At 46.8% G+C, this 20,283-nt stretch overlaps 2 protein-coding genes across 3 annotated transcripts in view; one reads left to right on the plus strand and one right to left on the minus strand.

Moving 5' to 3' along the window:
* LOC114700428 (fatty acid hydroxylase domain-containing protein 2-like) overlaps nucleotides 1-5,240 on the minus strand; it is a 34,541-nt gene extending 29,301 nt beyond the window's left edge. The window contains exon 1 of the mRNA XM_037201340.1: nucleotides 4,585-5,240. The gene's annotated coding sequence lies outside the window, so the exon portion shown is untranslated. The remainder of the gene's footprint in view (nucleotides 1-4,584) is intronic.
* A 168-nt stretch (nucleotides 5,241-5,408) lies between these two features.
* On the plus strand, nucleotides 5,409-20,029 carry Cnot8 (CCR4-NOT transcription complex subunit 8). 2 transcript variants are annotated; one of them, XM_028863172.2, is made up of 7 exons: nucleotides 5,409-5,627; nucleotides 11,290-11,496; nucleotides 13,106-13,299; nucleotides 15,449-15,610; nucleotides 16,304-16,448; nucleotides 17,261-17,371; nucleotides 18,839-20,029. In XM_028863172.2, exons 2-7 carry the CDS (start codon nucleotides 11,380-11,382, stop codon nucleotides 18,986-18,988), a joined length of 879 nt encoding a protein of 292 aa, XP_028719005.1. In that variant the 5' UTR covers nucleotides 5,409-5,627; nucleotides 11,290-11,379; the 3' UTR covers nucleotides 18,989-20,029. The 2 variants fall into 2 exon arrangements, with proteins under 2 accessions (XP_028719005.1, XP_028719007.1); XM_028863174.2 differs by lacking the exon at nucleotides 5,409-5,627 and adding an exon at nucleotides 7,368-7,395.
* The last annotated feature ends 254 nt before the right edge of the window (nucleotides 20,030-20,283 follow it).

Below are 20,283 nucleotides of genomic sequence, written 5' to 3' on the forward strand. Positions count from 1 at the left end.
CCTCCATCCTTTAGATGTTTACATAATGAACCTACTATATGCACTGATCAGATATGGCTTCCTGATGGCCAGGGTCCTGACACTGACAGTGTGGTTCAATGGGAAAGGAGCCCGCCCACCATGACAGAGGCCCTGAATTCTAGCACCACTTAAACTTAACTCTGGGTCCTTTCCTGATTTCATTATCCACTTTTCCAAGTGTTACCGCCACGGGCAAACTTCCACCGCTCACCTACAAAGATTCATGGGAACTTTCCGTTTTCTCTCATCTCTGCTTGTACAGTACCCACCCCTCCCCCGGGATGTTTCTCCTGTTCTCACCCACTCTTATGCCTCTGGTTCTTTCTGTGGTTGGAAACTTCTGCGAAATTCGGAAGCCTTTGGGGGTCGCACTGCTACTAGAACATTATTGAATATCACAGTTCAAAGAAAGGTTCTCAATGCTGCTCACTGGAAAGTAAATCAGGAGCTAGAGACGCAGCTCAGGGCTGAGAGCCATACTGTTCTTCCACAGGCCCCAGCACCCATGGCTAGCAGCTCACAACCCTCTGTAACTCTTGCTCCAGGGGATTCAATATCTCTGCAGGAACCTGCATTCATAGGGACACACACACACACACACACACACACACAATTTTAAAAATCCAAGGTTTTTATGTTTTGTTTGTTTTGAAGATTTGGCTACAATATCGGAGACTGGGTTTGCTGTGCGCATGGAGGGAGAGGAAAGTTCCAGAGGTGACGGGAGGCAAGTTCCCCTCTCACTGCCTCTGTCCACTGGCTTTATCTCCATCTGCCCAGCTCCGTGTAGGCCAAGGCCAACTTTCTTCTCTGTGCTGTACTCACTTAGCTGCGGGAATGTTTTCACAGTGGTGGAAATTCTCAGTCAGTCGCCTGCAAAGCTGATCTCAGCTATCACCTTAGGGGAAAAACCAGCTACCCTTTTAGACCAAATTTAGTAAAATTCAAATTATTTCTGTCTTTACATCTGTAGAGACCAAAGTCCTGTCTAAAAAACAAACCAAGCTGGGTGTGACGGCACACATCTGTAATCCCAGCATGTGGACAGGAGGATCAGGAGTTCACATTTGAAGCTAGCCTGTGCTACGAGAGATCATCTCACAACCTTGTCCCTCACCCCCGAATCTAAATCAGCTCGTTCTGCTGACTGGGAACTCCAGGATTTCCCAATGCACTGGAATCCAGTCTCCCAGGTCTGCTCTGTACCTCTACAGCCTCTCTGCAGCTATCTGGCCTGCAGAGCTATACAGGAGATATTGTCTCAAAAATAAATAAATAGGGGCTAAAGAGATGGTTCAGTGGTTAAGAGCACAGCTTGTATATATATGTATATACACACACACAAAGTCTTACATAGCACAGGCTGGCCTAGAAATCAATATGTAGCCAAAGGTGGCCTTGATCCTCCTGCCTCAACCTTCTGGGTGTTAGGGTACAGATGTACCACCACATTAGCTGACATTCCCCCCCCCTTTTTTTCTCTCTCTTTCTTTCTCTCTCTCTTTCTTTTTCTTTCTTTCTGAGACAGGGTCTCACTTACCATGTAGCTCTGGCTGGCCTAGGACTTGCAGTGTTTACCAGGGTGACTGCAAACTCACAGAGATCCTCCTGCCTCTACCTCTCAAGTGTTGACATTAAAGGTGTGTGCCATACACCGCCATTTCTTACTTCAATGCTTGTTCATCTCTGTTTCATTCACCAGTGCCAACATGACTCACAGCAAAGGTTCCATACAGTTCCTGGATGAGCCCTTCATCCTGGGTGCGGAGGCAGAAGCCTGTGGGAGGCAAGTCCCTCAATCTGGCTATGCATTCCTGTCTATGAAATCAGACAGATAGAAATCAGAAAATAGACAGATACACAGGTTGGAACACTTTTGAAATTCATTTGGTTATTTTGAGGTAGAGTCTTACTATGTAGCCCAGGCTGGCCATTAACATGTGGCAATTCTTTTGCCTCTGCCTCCCGAGTGCTGAAATTACAGGCATGCATTTACCACATCTAGGCCAGTTTTTTGAAGTTTAAAGGTCTCTTAAACTTTAAAGGTCTAGTATAAGGAGACTTGAAATGTTACTTTAGTAGATTCTAAGGGATAGGGGAAATCTCATAGAGACAAAACAGATTTAATACAGGTTTCCAAGAGTGAACTGGAGGCTGTGGCTGTGGTTCAGGGACAGAGTGTTTGCTGGTAAGGCCCTGGGTTCAACCTATCACTACACAGAAACCTGGAGTCTTTACACAGCGGGGGTTTCTTTTTGTTTGTTTGTTTGTTTGTTGTTGGCTGCAATTAAAATGCTCAGATACTTAGAATGCAACATGATACGTATCTAGAGGCAAAAAGGGAGTTTAATTAAAACAGCCATTTGGGGAATATGGGAGGTAAAAATTTCTCTCATCTTTGAGGGCACTGGCATGAGCTTCAGGTTTAAACAGAGGACTGGGCCTGGGTGAGAGGTCTGTGATAAAGCAGGGTTGCCGAAGTGTGGCCTGGTTGGTCCTTATCTAGGGGAGAGGTCTTTGTGATGAAGCAGGTTTGATGGGGTATGGTCTGGTTGGTCTCTGTCTAGGGCAGACACTCCTTCAATTATAAACATGCCTATGTGCAGTTATATAGGAATCTGACCCAAATTAAAACAAAGGAGACAGATGTTAAGTGAAGGCAGGATGCCAGAATTTTAAACTGTTTTTAATTTTTCCAATAAAATGTATTTATTTTTGTGTGTACACATCATGGACCACGTGTGAAGGTCAGAATGTGGGTCCTGGGAATTTGACTCACGTCCCAGGCCTGGCAGGGTCTTCTCCATTGAACTATCTCACTGATCTTTAACCTGTTTTTATATTTACTTAAAACAATTATTTATTTTTGAAATACCTATTTTTTTAAAAGATTTATTTATTTAGTGTACATTGGGTTTTTGCTGCATGTGTGTCTGTGTGAGGGTGTCAGATCCCCTGAAACTGGAGTTACAGGCAGTTATGAGCTACCATGTGGGTGCTGGGAATTGAACCCAGGTCCTTTGGAAGAGCAGGCAGTGCTCTTAACCACTGAACCATCTCTTTAGCCCCTATTTATTTATTTTTGAGACAATATCTCCTGTATAGCTCTGGCTGGCCTGGAACTCACTAGGTAGACCAGGCTGGCCTAGAACTTTTGGCAATCTTTTGGCCTCTGCTTTTCATGTTCTGGGATTATAGGTGTAAACTACCACTTCTTTTGTTTGTTTGTTTGTTTTTTGGAGACAAGGTTTCTCTGCATAGTTCTGGCTGTCCTGGAACTCACTCTGTAGACCAGGCTGGCCTAGAGATCCACCTGCCTTTGTCTCCTGAGTGCTGGGTTTAAAAGTGGCAAACTACTGCGTCCACAACCCGCTTTTTAGCTACTCTGTGGCCAAAACCAGTTTCTAAGTACTGGCTCTAAGGGAGAGCAAATTAATATAAAGTGACAGACCTTGAGTGACAACTCAAGGGGGCAGAAAGCAATCCGTAGGCTGATAGCAGGTCAGGTTTTGTAAATGTGGGCACACAAACTGACTCAGTACTAACCTGGAGGTATTTGTCTATATTCAAAAATACTTCTAACTCACCAAATGTATTTTAGATCTTATTTTCTTACACATAGTGTACTTTTTTTTTTTTTAGAAGTGCATACCTGGGTTCAGTTCCCAGCACCCACATTGAAATGAGGAGAAGAGGAAGCCAGGCTGGCCATGGAGAGCTATCATCTGCTCTTAAGAAGATCATGTTAGAACCATTGTTCCTCTGTATTTTTAAAACTTTTATGCTTTTCCAGTTGAAGAAATGTGTTTAAACCTCACTTTCTCTGGTTTTCAGCCTGACAGTCATTGTTTAGAGTGCAGACACTCCAACGCCTCCTGAAATACAATTGGTGTTCTGTGAGAAGCTCTAGGTGAAGGGTGTGGGGGGAACTGGGTGTTTCCTGTTCAACTCTTTCAGTGCACACCAGGCCTATTGGTGGCAAGAAAAAACAAAATTCCAAGAATGTCAAAGGCGGCGTCTCACATGACTAGCACATGCTAGGTCCACCCTTTCCTGAACCTAATTACAAGTAGGTGAACAGAGCACAGGCACGCACTGAACACGAACTGACTGAGGGAAGGCAGTGTCTAGCTAGCCTAGACAACCCGGAGGGCACCTCGGAAGAGGCGGGCCGTGCAGCAAATGTCTTCAACATTGTTGCAAAGAGAATCCAGGGCGGATACAGTTACTAACTGCTCTCACCTCCTTGCGGGGCCACGGTGGTTGCTCTATCGAGGGTTTCATCCTCATCACAACTTTGAGATCCGTGACACTATTTTACAGATCTGGAAAGATGAAGCAAAGGCTGGGGTTCAGAAACTGCCCTTGACATGTCTACCCAAAGGCTGGCTGTGGGATTTCACTTCTCTGGAGACTAGCTTTCAGCAACCCCGTTTGAAAGACCAGCTCTTATTTAGCCAGGAAGTCACTTTGGAATCTCTTCAGGAACAAAAGTTTAAAATGAAAAGGGCAGAGTGACTAGGGGATGGGATGTCAGAACGGGGACACCTGCTGTACGCTTACCTACAGCCCCTTGAAGAGGGATGGGGGCTGGAGCCGCACTAGGCTCCCCACTTCCTCCCGGGGGAAGGGGCGGGGCTCCTGCGAGGCCTTCGTCTTCTTGCCTCTCAGGAGAGCACGAGGCGACGGTGCATCCCAGCTCGGCCTCGCGGCCAACAGAGCCCTGTCCCCAGCAGGACAGAGGCTGGAAGGCTCTGGTCGTCTTCCCGACTCGTGGCCGCCCGGCGCTCTGCACTCGCCCGCAGCGCTAGGAGCCGACTGCACAGGCCGGAATGCTGCCCTGCGTAGGCTATCCGGTTGCCATGGCAATGCCCCGGCCCGGGCCTGGGAGGCCGTGCTCAGCTGACCTCATTCATGACTCGGTTTGGTGGCGCTCCCCATCCCCCAGCTAAGGATCACCCAGAAGGGGTTCCGTGGGTGGATGTTCTGTGAATGAGAAATCACACCCCACGTGCCCTGCGCCATCACCTCCAACCAGCAGTCGTAATGCGCCCCGACATTAGGGAGGGCGCCTGGATTGGAGACTGGGTCGGCGGGGCCACGCCCTCGGGGCCAGCTTTACATTCCGTCTTTCCCCGCGGCGCGACTCGAGACAACCCCAGAACCCAGCTTGGGGGTCGTAAAGGATTAGGCACGGACCGGCCTGTGCCGTCTCGCGCCGTCTGAGGTGGCATGTCTGTCACACCTCAGTCTGCGCACGCGTCCTCCAATACCGCCCAGCCCCCCCCCGCTCCTTCTGCGTCTGCGCAGAGAGGCGGGGCGCAGTCGCCTGAGCGCGCACTTGGGGCGGAGCGGGGACGGGCGGGCGCGTGCCCGCCTAGAGTGACGCGGGAGAGTCGGCGAGTCCGGAGGGCCGAAGGGTAGAGCGGCGCAGCCCGCTGGTTTGGTGCGCGTCGTCGGCCTCTCTGGGCACTGGGGCTCGCGTCTCACTGGCTCGCTGAGTTCCTGGAGCGGATCCGGGGCAAGAGGGAAGAGAGCTCCGGGTCAAGGGCCGCTGCTGCCCGGACTCGGCTGCCAGCCCGCGCTCGGTGGGGCCGCCAGCCAGGGTAAGCCGGGCAGGGTTGTTTAGGGTAGGAGCGTAGGGCGGAAGTGCCTCCGTGGCGACCCATCCTACACACGGGAACACTGAGGCGCAGAGGCCACGGTGCTCCGGGTCCCCGGAGTCCGGTTTGGAGGCCTTAATGAGTGGTGGGGGAGGCCGGAGGCCGCCCTGCTCGGATCTTGGGGTGCTGCAGCTTTGCGTGGTAGGGCCACCCTGGGGGAGCCAGCAAGCTGGTGGGGGCGTCGGCAGAGTCCAGGGCTGTGACCTGGAACGCTCCGGAGGGGACCTGTTGCCATTTCTTCTAACGGGCCGCTGCTTCCTCCTGCGCCCGTCTTGCACGGCGAAGTCTTTGTTTAGTCTTCTGAAACAGGGAAGTGAAGCTTATTGTTTCCCAGACGCTCTGGCGAAAACAGAACTAGACGAGCAGGAGACACTCAGCTGAACGGTCTGCACTGGTGGCAGGAAGAGCATTTTGCTGGCTTTCGCACTACTTGCTCTTCGTAGCTCACCTAGATGCACAGGGACCTCCGCTCCAAAGTTTGGATAATCAGGAGCGGTCTTTGCTCTGCAGCCTGCACAGGGCAGAGGTTGTGTGCGTGTGCCTGTATGTCTGTCTGTCTTTCTGTGAACACCTTTGCCTTTTGCAGTTTCAAATGTAGCTGGTGTGGGGATCAAGTTTTAGTGAGGCAAATATTTCATGGTGTGATCAAAATTTTGATTTAAGGGGTTGGAGAGATCGCTCATCTGTTAAAAGTGCATTCTGCTTATGCAGAGGACAGGCTCCGTACCCGGCACCCACACCAAGTGGGTCACAGCCACCTATAACTCTAGCTTCAGGGGATCAGGTACACTCTTCTGGGCCCTGCCAGCGCTGCACTCACGTGCACACAACACCCCTTCCACATACCCATAAGTAAAAGGAAAAAAATAACATTTTAAAGAAGAATGTAGACTGGCCTGAAGCGATGGCTCAGCGGTTAAGAGCACTGGCTACTCTGAAGGATCCAGGTTCAATTCCCAGCACCCACATGGCAGCTCACAGCTGTCTGTAACTCCAGTTTAGGGGATCCATCGCACCAGGCATGCATATGGTGTACATATCTGTGCATGCAGGCAAAATACACGTAAAACATTTTTTTTTAAAGAATTCAGACTCAATCTCCAAACCTCCCTAAGGAATTTTGAAGGATACTTTTTTTAGAGATTAATTTTTATTAATTTTACTCAAGTATGTCTCTTTGTGCACGTATGTCAATGTGTGTTGGTGTCAAAAGTCGGCAGAAAAGGTGTCAACATTCTCTGGAGCTTGAGGTACAAACAGTTGTGAGCCAACTCACATGAGTGCTGGAAACCAAACTCTGGTTTTCTGGGAGAGCAGCAAGTGTTCTTAACTGCCAAGTCATCATTCCAGCTCCCAGTCTTCTCCTTTAAGCTATTATATTATTATTATATCTTTTCTGTAAGCTAGATAGTATTATTATTATTATATTATTGCATATTTATATAATAATAATTATTATTATTGTGTGTACACATGTGCCAAGTTGGCCATGTGGAAGTCATTATAACTTGGGGGTCAGTTTCTTCCATCATTTGAGTCTGGGGCTCAAACTTAAAGTTAGGCGTGGCAGCAAGTGCCTTTACTGCCAAACCGGTCTGTTTTGTTTGTGTTCTTTTCTTTTAAAAACAGAGTCTCAGCTGGTTGGTTGTGGTGGTGCACGCCTCTGATCCCAGCACTTGGAGGCAGAGGCAGGTGGATCCCTGAGTTCAAGGTCAGTTTGGTCTACAGAGTGAGTTCTAGCATAGCCAGAGCTACCTAGAGAGACATGTCTCAAAATAAGATAAAGAATAAAATGAAATAAAATAAAAGCAGGGTCTCCCTCTGTAGCCCTAGCTGGCCTCGAATTCCAGGTGACCCTCCCTCAGCCTCCCGAGTGTAGTTTGCCCTCTTATGTCAGTTTTTCTTTGAGTTATGAAATTCATTATTGTTCTTTTGGTTGTAACTTCAATAATGAGGTTACTTTAGGGGCTGTGTTATACCAATAACTGTACTTGAAAGCATAGGCTTATTGTGTTCTGAGATATGGGGGAGAGGCTGAAAAAGAGAAGTCTATGCTGCTTCTTGGAGCCTGGGCTCCCCGGCTGCAAAGTGGAGGCCCTTGGCCTGTGTTGGGTTGCTGTTTTCTCTCTCCCCTGCAGCCATTAAGCCCAGGAAGTTCACTTGCTCAGTTAAATGTCTGTCTAGATTCCACATAGGTTGGCCTCTGGAGGCACGGGCCACCACTCTCCTCTTGGTTCTTCTTCAGTTGGAAAGCACTGCCTTTCGGGGCTGGAGTCTGCTGTTCATATTCCCGCAGATTTGCTAGGGAAAGGTTTGCTGCCGGAATGTCTCGTGGGTCTTTGCTGGTGTCTCTGCTCCTGTGTGCAGGTCTTCCTTTACCAGATAATGTAGCAAGCAGTAGCTTTGAAAGTGGTTGACATCCTGAAACAAATTCCCTCTTAAACAACTTTAGGCGGTTTGTTTGTTTGTTTCTTTGTGCCTGTATCCCTTCTGCTTGAATGGGAACATCTCTGAAAAGTTCAGGAGTGACCCCCACTTACTTACCTTCTGTAGTTCATGGTTGTGCCCAGGAAAACAAGTTCCTGGCACCTGTTTCATAGGCATGGAAAGTGACTTCAGGAGCCAAATGAAGTGGTTCATGCCTGTACTGTAGCACTTGGGGGGGCAGAGACAGGAGGATTGTTACAAGTTTAGAGGCCAATCTGGGGAACTCTGAGCAAACATGTTCTCAGTTGTCAGGAAGTTGAATTTGCTGCATTCATTGTGAATGTACATCTTTCCTGTCCTCTATTAGTTCACTTGCAAGCTTTCATTAATAGAACAAAAACAGGAGAAGAAATGGACTGCGCCTTTAAGAAGTAGCTGCCAAAATGTGTGTGTACGCTGGGAGCTACAACACAGTCACTTAAGTTTTTAGTTTCAAGGAAGCATCTGTGAAGTGTAGACTGCGTGGTCTTATAAGGAGAAGTAGACAACATTAAGACTGATCTTCAGCCAGGCGGCGGTGGTGGTGCTTGCATTTAATCCCAGCACTCAGGAGGCAAAGACAGGCCTCCTGAGTTCCAGGCCAGCCTGGTCTACAGAGCGAGATCCAGGATAGCCAGGGCTGTTACACAGAGAAACCTTGTCTCAAAAACAAAAAACTGAACCCAAACAAAAACAATGATACTTGCTCTCTTCTGGAGTCTCTGGCACCTATCACTTCTGAGGTAGAAAACAAGGATTTCCCTTGTTCTGGTCTTTAGAAATTCCTCAAATTCATTTACTGTTATTTTTATTTTTTATTTTTGCTCTCAAATTCATTTATTGGCTTTTTTTTTTTTTTTTTTTTTTTTTTTTTTTTTTTTTTTTTTTTTTTTGCCCCTGTGCACTGGAGCACACCATTACATATTGTGTTGAGACTCTATACAGTGGGTTTGCATTGAAAGGAAGCTTTTATGGGCTGGAGAGTTGGCTTAGTGGTTAAGGGTACTTCTTATGAAAGTGAAAGACCTGGGTTTGATTCCCAGCAATCACATGGAGGCTCACCACCTCCTTGGACACTAAACACACATATGGTGCACAGATGCAGACAAATAAAATAATAAAAGTAAATATTAAAAAGTACTTTTTAAAAAGGAAGCTTTTATGCCATTTTGTACACCCCCACCCCAGGGCTTCCCTATATTGCTACACTACACTGGCCTCTAACTTGTGTTTAACTTCCCAAGTTAATGCCAAAGCACCTTCTCATGGGATGTGTGTGTTTTGGTGTCAAGGATCAAGCCTGGAATTGTTTTGCTAAACAGGAGCTCAGTGTTGATTTTCTGTAGTGACAGTGTTTTTCTGAGCTCAGATTATGTTGAATTTGACCCATCTGAGTACTTTCTCCCGTGGTATAGATCATCGGCCAGCTCCTGCTTGAATTATTACTATTATTATTATTATTATTATTATTATTATTATTACTACTACTATTATTTTGGTTTTTCGAGACAGGGTTTCTCTGTGTAGTCCTGGCTGTCTTGTTTTTTCTAAGATTTATTATGTATACAGTGTTCTGCCTGCATGTGTGCCTGCAGGCCAGAAGAGGGCACCAGATCTCATTATTGATGGTTGTGAGCTGCTATGTGGTTGCTGGGAATTGAACTCAAGACCTCTGGAAGAGCAGCCAGTGCTCTTAACCAAGTGAGTCATCTCTCCAGTCCATGAATTATTTTTACTTGCTACACTGGCCTCTAACTTGTGTTTAACTTCCCAAGTTAATGCCATTTTTTAAAAAATTACTTTGTGTGTATGAATGTTTTGCGTGTAGAATGTCTGTTTACCATGTGTCTACCTGGTGCCTGTGGAGGCCAGAAGAGGGCATCAGACCACCTGGAACTGTAATTATGGATGGAAGTGAACTACCATGTGGGTACTAAGAACTGAACCTGGGTCCTTTGCAAGAGCAGTACCCAGTGCTCAACTGCTGAGCCATCTCTCTAGTCCCACCACCCGGTTCTTACTGTGGAGTTAGTGCTCAGCTTCTTCATTATCTCTTAAAAGTAGACCTCCCAGGGCTGCAGAGACGGCTCGGCAGCCGAGAGCATTTGCTGCTCTTGCAGAAAATCCAGGTTTGGTTCCCAGTATGTCACCAACACAGTGGTTCACAACCATCTCTAAATACAGTCCCAAGGGATTTGATACCCTCTTCTGGCCTTTGTGCACTGCATGAACACGGTACAAAGACATGCATGTACACACAAAAATAAAACAAATCTAAAAAAACGTAGACACTAGTAACTGCCCTCCTTTTTCCCTGAGACAGTGTTTGTGTGTAGCCCCGGCTGTGCTGGGATTCACTATGTAGCCAGGCTGGCCTCGAACTCACAGAGAACCACCTGCCTCTGCCTCCTGAGTGCTGGGATTAAAGTTGTGTGCCACCACACCTCCAGTAACTTCCCTTTTTAAATGTCATTGTTAAGGGTTCAGGTTAGGCTGGTGGTGGTGCATGCCTTTTATCCCAGCACTCAGGAGGCAGAGCCAGGTTGATATCTGTGAGTTCGAGGCCAGTCTGGTCTACAGCCTGGTCCAGGACAGGCACCAAAACCACAGAGAAACCCTGTCTTGAAAAAGGGGAGTTGAGGTTAGCAAGTAGGGCTTTTCTTTGTACTGAAAGAGAACAACTTGACAAAGGCAATTATAAACCCTCCATAGGTGGTGGAGGCTGCATGTACTAATTGTGTTAATGAAGTTATGGTAAAACTCAGGTTTGTTTGCTTTTTTGAGTATTCCGAGACACGGTTTCTCTGTATAACAGCCTTGGCTATGCTGGAACTCTTCCGGAGACCAGGCTGGCCTTGAACTCTGCCCCTGTCTCCCAAATGCTGGAATTAAAGGCGAGGGCCACCATTGCCCGTTGTTTGTTTTGAGATAGGGTCTTGCTCTATAGCCCTGGCTGACCTTGAATGGATGTGGTAGGTTGTCCAGGCTGGTCTTAAACTCTCCATCTTGCTTTGGCCTTCTGAACGTTAGGATCATATATATGGGTCACTATCTGGCTAAAATACAAGTTTGATGTTTGTTTTGTTGGCATCGTACACCGTAATGTAAACTTACGTGATTCCAAAATCTTTAAATCTAGATTGGAGCCAGTGTGGACGATCAAATCAAACGGAAGGAGGCTTGTTCGCTAACATAGTTAACTCACGGTGGCTCCTCAGGTGCCTTCAGGATGCCTGCGGCACTTGTGGAAAACAGTCAGGTCATCTGTGAGGTGTGGGCCAGCAATCTTGAAGAAGAGATGAGGAAGATCCGGGAGATTGTCCTCAGCTACAGCTACATCGCCATGGTGAGTAGGTCCTTACCACCAAAGGTTAGACTGACAGAAATCTGCAGTTCTTCTGTGAAGCAAGGGAGCCGGTATCTCTGAGGAGGGCACAGCCTCTAGTACAAGTTTTCGTAATGTTCCTCTCTTCGAAAGTCTTTTATGTTTTTATTTTTGTTTATTTTAGGATCTGGATAGCTAGCTCTGGCTAGCCCAGCACTCCCTAGGTAGCCAAGGCAGGCCTGGAAACGAACTTATGTTGATCTTCCTGCTTCTGTCTTCTTGGCTGAGATTATCGGTGTGCACCATTGTGCCCATTGCATGTGTGGTGCTGGACAAGACCCATGGGTGTATCTCTTCACATGTGTGCAGTTGACCATGTGGTAGTTTGTTCTTTCTTTCTTTCTTTCTTTGGTTTTTTGAGACAGGGTTTCTCTGTGTAGTTTTGGTGCCTGTCCTGGATCTCGGCCTGCAGACCAGGCTGGCCTCGAACTCACAGAGATCTGCTTGTCTCTGCCTCCTGAGTGCTGGGATTAAAGACGTGCGTCATCACCGCCCTGCTGGTCTTTATTTCTTAATTAAATTTGGAGATGTGGTTTCATGTAACACAGGCTCCTCTTGAACTTGTTGCTGTGTATAAGGAGGATGACTTGACTTCCTGACCTCCTACCTCCATTTCCCATGTGCTAGGATTACAGGCATCTGCCAGCATGCCTGCCTGTCTACTGTTTTCAAAATATTGAAACATTTTGTTGCTAGCACTGTAAAGTTAGAAGATGTCAAATTCCGGATCTGGCATTTCTGGTCAAGTGGGAAGGTCTGGTACTCTGTGGCTCATTCTCCTGCCTGACCTCAGGTAAAGTGAGGCTTGTCTTGGACCAGCCCCTGAACAAGCAGGTGTTCTGTTCCACTCCAGGCTTGCTGCTTGCCACTGTCTTCAAACCCTGCTTTCACTACTCTGTCCATGAGAAGTGCTAGTCTCACAAGCTCTCCTAGCAGACTAAGAGCCCGTAATCCTGACACTTGGGGGGGATCAGGTTCAAGACCAGTGATTTAGGTCAGTCTGGGCTTCATAAGGGGGAAAAGGTTTTATATATACACGGCAATTAGATAGTCACTCAAGAAAAAGAAAGGCTGCATTTGTCCTTAGTAAAAAGACTGGACCAAGATGAGAGCTCTGAACGGCAGGCCAGCAGCCATGCTGTTCTCAAGTGTAAGTCACACAAAGAAGCTAATGTGAAGGAGTAAAGATCCTGTGAGCCACCACATCCAACCTGGCTGTATTTGTATTTAACTCATATTAGAAGCTCCTACCTGGGGTCTAGAGAGATGGCTCAGCAGTTGAAAGCACTTGTTACTCTTCCAGAGGACCCAGGTTCAATTCTCAGCACCTACATGACAACTCACCACTGTCTCTAACTCCAGTTCCAGGGAGTCCAACACCCTCACATAGACATATGCAGGCAAGACACCAATGCACATAACCTAGTCCCTGTCCTGTGTCCTGTTGTGTTGCAGACTTTGGGAGCTTATCTTGGGACTTCTATAAACTGAAGAGCAATTTTGCTCATGAGTTGCTAGCTCAGCACCCACTGTTTGGTGAGACTTAATGGTGAGAGGCTTTTGTTCCTAGGACACAGAATTTCCGGGTGTTGTGGTACGACCAATTGGTGAATTTCGAAGCTCCATAGATTACCAGTATCAGCTTTTGCGGTGCAATGTTGACCTTCTGAAAATCATCCAGCTGGGCCTCACATTCACAAATGAGAAAGGGGAGTACCCTTCTGGAATCAACACATGGCAGTTCAACTTCAAGTTCAACCTGACGTAAGTGTCTGAGAGACCCCTTGGTGTTATTCTTAGATGGCTACGGTTGAATGGATTGAACTGATTGCTGGAGGTTTTACTAACCAAAGTTTCTTTTCTTTTTTCTTTTTCTTTTTTTTGAGACAGGGTCTTTATTATGTATCTCTGGCTGTCCTGGAACTTGCTATGTAGACCAGGCTGCCCTTGAACTCATAGAAATTCATAGAAATCTGCCTCCAGAATTCTGGGATTAAAGGTGTGTGCTACTACACACTAATTATATTTTTGCGTCATGAACATACGTAGGTGTTAAAACAGAGAAGAGTTTTCCATTTTTTTTTTTTAAGATAGGATCTCTATGTAACCCTGGCTGTCTTGGAACTTGCTATGTAGACCAGGCTGGCCTCAAACTCAGAGATCTGTTTGCCTCTGCCTCCATAGTACTGGGACTGTAGGCATACACACCATGTCTGGCAAGCCTAATTTTCCTTAAAGAACTTTTGCAATTTAGCCTAAAAAGAAAATGTAGGCTGGTGTGTAGCTCAGTGGAATAGTGTATTTGAGGCCATGGATTTATTCTCCAGTACTACAGAAGGGAGACAACCCAGTTAAAAATTGGCAAAAGCTAGGCTGTAGTGGTGCATACCTTTAATCCCAGCAGTCAGGAGGCAGAGGCAGGCAGATCTCTGTAGGTTCCAGGACAGCCTGGTCTATATAATAAGTTCCAGGACAGCCAGGACTACATAATGGAACTTGTCTCAAATTCCCTACCTTAAAAAACTAGCAAAAGATCTGAGTAGATTGTAGCCAGTCTTTCTTGTCAGACTTTCTTTGGACTGCCAGCCCCCAAATATAATGGCACAGAGACTTTTTTTTTGATTTTTCGAGACAGGGTTTCTCTGTGTAGCTTTGCACCTTTCCTGGAACTCACTTGGTAGCCCAGGCAGGCCTTGAACTCACAGAGATCCTCCTGGCTCTGCCTCCCGAGTGCTGGGATTAAAGGCGAGCGCCACCAACGCCCGGCGACACAGAGACTTATTATGAAAGCTTGGTCTTAGTTTAGGCTTGTCCCACTAGCTCTTAAACCTAACCAGTTTCTACTAATCTACATTCTGCAACGTGGCTCTTTACCTCCTCCATTCTGTACATCCGACTCCCTCTGTGTCTTGCTGGCTAATCTCTCATGCACCTCAGTTCCTTTTTCTCTCCCCGGAAACCCCTCCTCTCTTCTCTTGCCTAGTTATTGGCCATTCAGCTCTTTAAAACAATCAGAATAAAACAGTGACACATTTTTACACAGTGTGATCAAATATTCTGCAATAGGAGGTATTTTCTTTTTTAAAAGATTTTTAAATTTTATGTGTGTAAATATTTTGCCTGCATGTATGTCTGTGTATCATGTATATGCCTGATGTCCACAGAAGTCAGAAGAGTGCATCAGATCCCTCCGGGACTGGTGTTATAGATAGTTGTGAGCCACTATGTGGGTGCTGAGAACCGAACCTGGGTCCTCTGCACGGGCAGCAAGAGTTCTTATATTCTGAGTCTCCTCTCCTGCCCCTCCTTTTTGATTATTTATTTTTAGAATAAACTTGTTTTAGTTCTGTTTCATTTGTTTTGTATAATTCTATTGTAAATAGTACAAGGAAGTAAAAATATGAATGATTAAAAATTAAAAAACAAGGGCTGGATAGATGGCTTAGTGGTTAAGAACACCTAGGTCTACTCTTCCAGAGGTCCTGAGTTCAATTCTCAGCCACCACATGGCAGCTGTCTATAATGGGGTCTGAGTATCCACTTCTGGTGTGCAGATGTACGTGCAGACAAAACACCCATATACATAAAATAAATAAATCTTTTAAAGAGATTAAAAACAAAACCAAAAAATGGGCTGGAAGGGAGGCTCAGTGGTTAAGGCACTGGCTGCCCTTCTAGAAGACCTGGGCTTGATTCCTAGCACTCAAATGGTGGCTCACAACTCTAACTCATTCGGTTACTACAAATACTAAAGTGAGAGGATGTTGATCTTCTGTAATTAGGAAATACGTATCTGTCGGTTTGTGGGGTGTTTCAGGGGTGCTGTGTTTCTAAATTATAAGCTGATGGTGATACTTTTCCTTTGCTTCTGTCTCATTATACCCCCAGCTCACACTGACACCCTGTTTTTCAGAGAGGATATGTACTCCCAGGATTCCATAGACCTCCTTGCAAACTCAGGGCTGCAGTTCCAGAAGCATGAGGAGGAAGGGATCGACACACTGCACTTCGCAGAGCTGCTTATGACATCGGGAGTGGTTCTCTGTGACAACGTCAAGTGGCTTTCATTTCACAGGTCAGTTCCTGGGCACCGTGGCCTCTGTCTCTTCTTCACAGGTTCCGCCTTCGGACTTTGGGCTGCATTGGAGAGGAACTGAACTCTTTTGATTGGAGTCCTGCCAGCTCTTTGGTGGCAGCAGTGGGAAGTTGGAGGTGGTGCTGGTGCTCATGAGTCCAGTGTTTAGGGAGCACTGGAGCACATACACAAGCTTTGCTTCACAGGTCCTCAGTGCTGTGTTCCAGGTGGATGGAGGGTGCTGTGTGCTTGGTTGTTTTCAGCCTGGCGTGGCTTGTCCTTTCTAAGGTCTAAGATGGCAGATATTCTTTCAATACTCTTGGAGGGTTTTTGTCTTTAAAGGTGTGTGTATATGCATGTGTGTGCCTGTGCTGGTGCCCAGAGAGTCCAGAAGAGGATGTTGGACCCTTTGGAGCTTGAGTTACAGGAATTTGTGAGCTCTCTGACCTGGGTGCTGGGGATTTGAACTCTGATCCTCATGATTGCTCTTTTAGCTGATCCTTCTCTGTGGCTCCTACAGTTGAGTTTTGATGAATCACATGAACACTCCAGTTCTTGTTTGCTTCCCATGGTAGCTTCCTGAATGTGAAGTTCAGATCAGTCAGGGCCCAGCCTGACTCAGGAGGCATTTTAACCCTGCGGGGTTTCCGGCGGGGCGGAACTGCTCTGACTCCGGCTTCGTTCTCCCTGCAGTGGTTACGATTTTGGCTACATGGTGAAGCTGCTGACAGATTCTCGATTGCCAGAAGAAGAACATGAGTTTTTCCACATCCTGAATCTTTTCTTCCCATCCATTTACGATGTGAAATACCTAATGAAGAGCTGCAAAAATCTTAAGGTAACAGACAACATTCTCCTTCGTAACTGTAATAAACAAGCAAACCCCAAGGCCAAGACTTGTTTTGTTTTTCTGATGATTTCAGCATGTGTTTTTGAGGCCTGGCGGTCTCCTCTACAGAGGGTGTCGATTGAGCTGAGTGGCACAGGCCTTCCTCTGTAGCTGTCTTTGTTGGTAGCTTGGGCGCCAAAAGGGCCCGATTTCTTGCCTCTTGAGGCTGGCTGCCTTCCTCTTAGGCTGAGAGCCTCCCAGAGAAGTTGGTGACATGAAGCTGTGTGCAGTATGTCATGACAGTCCCGCACTGGCCTACAGTCTGAGGGGTTTTTAACTTTTTAAAAGTTCAAGAAGGCTGGATGGTGGTGGCGCACGCCTTTAATCCCAGCACTCAGGAGCAGAGACAGGCAGATCTCTGTGAGTTCGAGGCCAGCCTGGTCTACAGAGTGAGTTCTAGGACAGGCTCCAAAGCTACACAGAGAAACCCTTCCCCCCCCAAACAAAACAAACCAGAAGTTGAAGGAGTTGGGCCTGTGAGATGGCTGAGTGGGTGAAGGTGCCTGCTGCCAAACCTGATGGACCCGAGTCTGGTCTCTGCAACCCGTGTGGTAGGAGAGCACTGACTTGGGAAAGCTGTCTTCTCGTCTCTGCGTGCATAGTGTATTGTTTGGGAAGAACAGAGGGAAAACCTGAGAGATGGCTACTGAGGCCTGTTAGATGAGAGGCCTGTCCCACTGCTAAATGAACTCTCGAGTAGACTTTCCTTGAGTCCAGGAGAATAGCATTGGTATGTGACATCTCTGTTTTCTGTCCTCTAGGGAGGTCTTCAGGAGGTGGCTGATCAGTTGGATTTGCAGAGGATTGGAAGGCAGCATCAAGCAGGCTCAGACTCCCTGCTGACAGGGATGGCTTTCTTCAGGATGAAAGAGGTAATGCTCCAGTGTGAGGCTGCTTCTCCTTCTTTTCTTCTGCTTTCCACAGTAGGAGTGGTGTTTGTTAGTTTACCCCCTTGGGCTAAGGATTGTTTCTCTAATGAAGATGAATTTCTCTTTCGGTTTACTTACCTACTCTGTAAGTTTTAAAATATGTTTGAAGAGGAAGAATATGATTGAAAATTACAGTGAAAGCTGGGCGGTGGTGGTGCAGGCCTTTGATCCCAGCCGGCACTCAGGAGGCAGAGGCTGGTGGATCTCTTGAGCTGAAGGCCAGCCTGGACTACAGAGTGAGTTCCAGGACAGCCAGGGCTATAGAGAAACCCTATGTCAAGGAAGAAGAGAAAAAGAAAAGTTACAATTTTTTTTGACATTTTTCTTTTAATTTATTGTTTTTGGTTTTTCTATGTCTCACTGTGTATCCTTGACTGACTTTAAACTTATATATTTAGAGATCTGCCTCTTGAGTGCTGGGGTTAAAGGCTTATGCCTGTCCTTGAACCCTTGCCTCGGGTTCTAAAGTCTGGGATTACAGCTGTGAGCTGTCATAACTAGTTATATTTCTTTTTTGCTGCTTTTAAGCACTATTGCAAGTTCAGGTATTGATTTAACTAGTTTTCTGTGGCTTTGACAAAATAGCTGAGGCCATCAACTTCAAAGGACTAGTTTATTTGGGCTTACAACTTAAGAGATTTTAGCCAATGATTGGCTGGCTCTGCTCTGGCAAGCCAGAGCATCTGAATGCTAGGGTCTGGCAGGAGGTCTGTTTATCTCTGGTGGCTTGGGAACAGAGGAAGAGGCTGAGTACAGGGGCTGGCCCTGACAACTTCACTCCCTCCAACTAAGTTTCACCTCCTCAAGGTTTTACCATTTCCTGGTAACGCTTTAAGTTGGTGCTAAGCCTTCAACACAAGGACTTCTAGGAATATTTTCTATCGAAATAGTAACAAGTGTATTAGGTCAATGGCTGCCAAGTGGCACATTTGGTAATGCCTTGGAGATGATCCTTGTTATACTTAGTAGAGGTGGTGCTTCTGGCCAGGGCTGTGCTCAACATCTTGTGATTGGACTGGACAGCTCCTGCCCAGTGATAGTAAGGTTGAGTTGCTGGTGAGTGCTCATTGTCCATGAGCTCCTCAGTCACTTTCTGCCTCACCTCACGTGGTAGGATTCCATGTGTGCACCAACTCACCTGGTTTTCATGACTTTTATGAATAAGGAACCATGATGGAATGGAGTTGAAGTGACTTAGCAAACCTGAGTTCTTAGTCACTGCCTTGCCTGGCAGCAGCCCAGACTTCTTGGCAGTGGCAGATCATAGGAATACGAAGTCTGTTTAGGAAGCAGAGCCCAGTGCCTGTGTGGGAGATGTTTGGTGTCACTGAGTTAGTGTCAGGGCATGAGAAGCTGGGAGGTGGCATGACTCCTGGCCCCTTTCTCAGCTGCTTCTGTCCCGTTCTGCAGCTATTCTTTGAGGACAGTATTGATGATGCCAAGTACTGTGGGCGCCTCTATGGCCTGGGCACGGGAGTGGCTCAGAAGCAGAATGAGGATGTGGACTCTGCCCAGGAGAAGATGAGCATCCTGGCCATGATCAACAACATGCAGCAGTGACAGCACGTACATCCTGCCGCCTGGGCCATCGCCCCGCCACTGACCTGTGCGTCTGCTCCGAGCAGAGACTGGGTTTCTGTTTAAAGATGCCTTTATTTTAGATCCAGAAGAAGGGATTTGCTCTGAATCTGTAAACAAGTCTTCCTTGTCCTCATGCCCACGCCCCTCTGCTGCCTCCTGCCACCAGCATCCATGGCTCCATGGACACCTTTTTAAACCTCCGGGATGTCTGAAACAAACCAGTAAAATGTATCTGACTCTTATGTGTTGTCCTTCTTTTTCTTTTGGCTTTGCTGCTCTGATGAGATTCAGGTGAGCCGAGGCTGCCAGGGAGCATGCTGTATGTTCTTGGGAAGTAGGTCTGCAGCAGCAGCAGGCTCTGCCTGCCCTGGCAGTGCGTCTCCAGGCGGCAGTCCTGACTTAAATTGATTCCATGGCTGCCGTGCTGAAATCTGGAGAGTTCTGCCACTCTTTCTGTGGTTAGCGGGCACCTGAGCCTCAAGTCACCTTTTCAGATGAACTGCCTGAGACTAGGTCATGCTCCAGGTCCATTTTGTCCTCAGCAGGGGGATCTCAATCAGCTGTGTTCTTAGCTTCCATTTCCCCTGCTTGTATTTAGAAACGTGAGATGGTCAGGTGGTAGAGCTGAGCTCTGGAGTGTTGAGTCTTAGAAAAGTCACAGGAGTACTTGTGAGCAGGGCAGCAAGGGAGTTCACCTCAGACCTCCTGGAATCATCCCCACAGCTGTGCTCAGAAGCCTATTGTTTTTCAGGGTTAGGCATTTAAGAAGCACACTGGTTTTTGTTTTTGTTTTTTTTTTTTAATGACTACAGAAAGTACAATTTTGAGAAAGCAGAAACTTCTTGGGAAGTTGGAGACAGACGGCAGCAGCTTGGAGTGGTCTTACATTTTAAAAGCTTGTGGGGAACTGAATTTGAAATGATTACAAAATGTCAAGTATTAAAGCTGGTATTTAAGATGCTTGTAAATATTATTTATGTTTTTAATTTTGTAAAATAAAGATTGCTTTTTAACCACTGGCATGAGGTGTGGTCTTTGTTAGCTAGGAACTGGTATCTGTGACAGGATTGGCTTACCTCAGAACCAATCAGCCTTGGAAGGAAGGTCTCATTGAGGAGCACACGCTCACACCCTGCTGGCAGTTGGGTCTTATTAGGACAGTAGAGTAGCTTTAATTGTATTCTCCCTGGCTACTCATATGTAGTGGGTTAGGCTCAGTGGAATTCTGTAGGACACATTGAACTTCAGACTTCCTAATTTAGTTTTATTTCCAG

Source organism: Peromyscus leucopus, chromosome 8b, assembly GCF_004664715.2.
Source record: "Peromyscus leucopus breed LL Stock chromosome 8b, UCI_PerLeu_2.1, whole genome shotgun sequence".
Classification (NCBI taxonomy): domain Eukaryota; kingdom Metazoa; phylum Chordata; class Mammalia; order Rodentia; family Cricetidae; genus Peromyscus; species Peromyscus leucopus.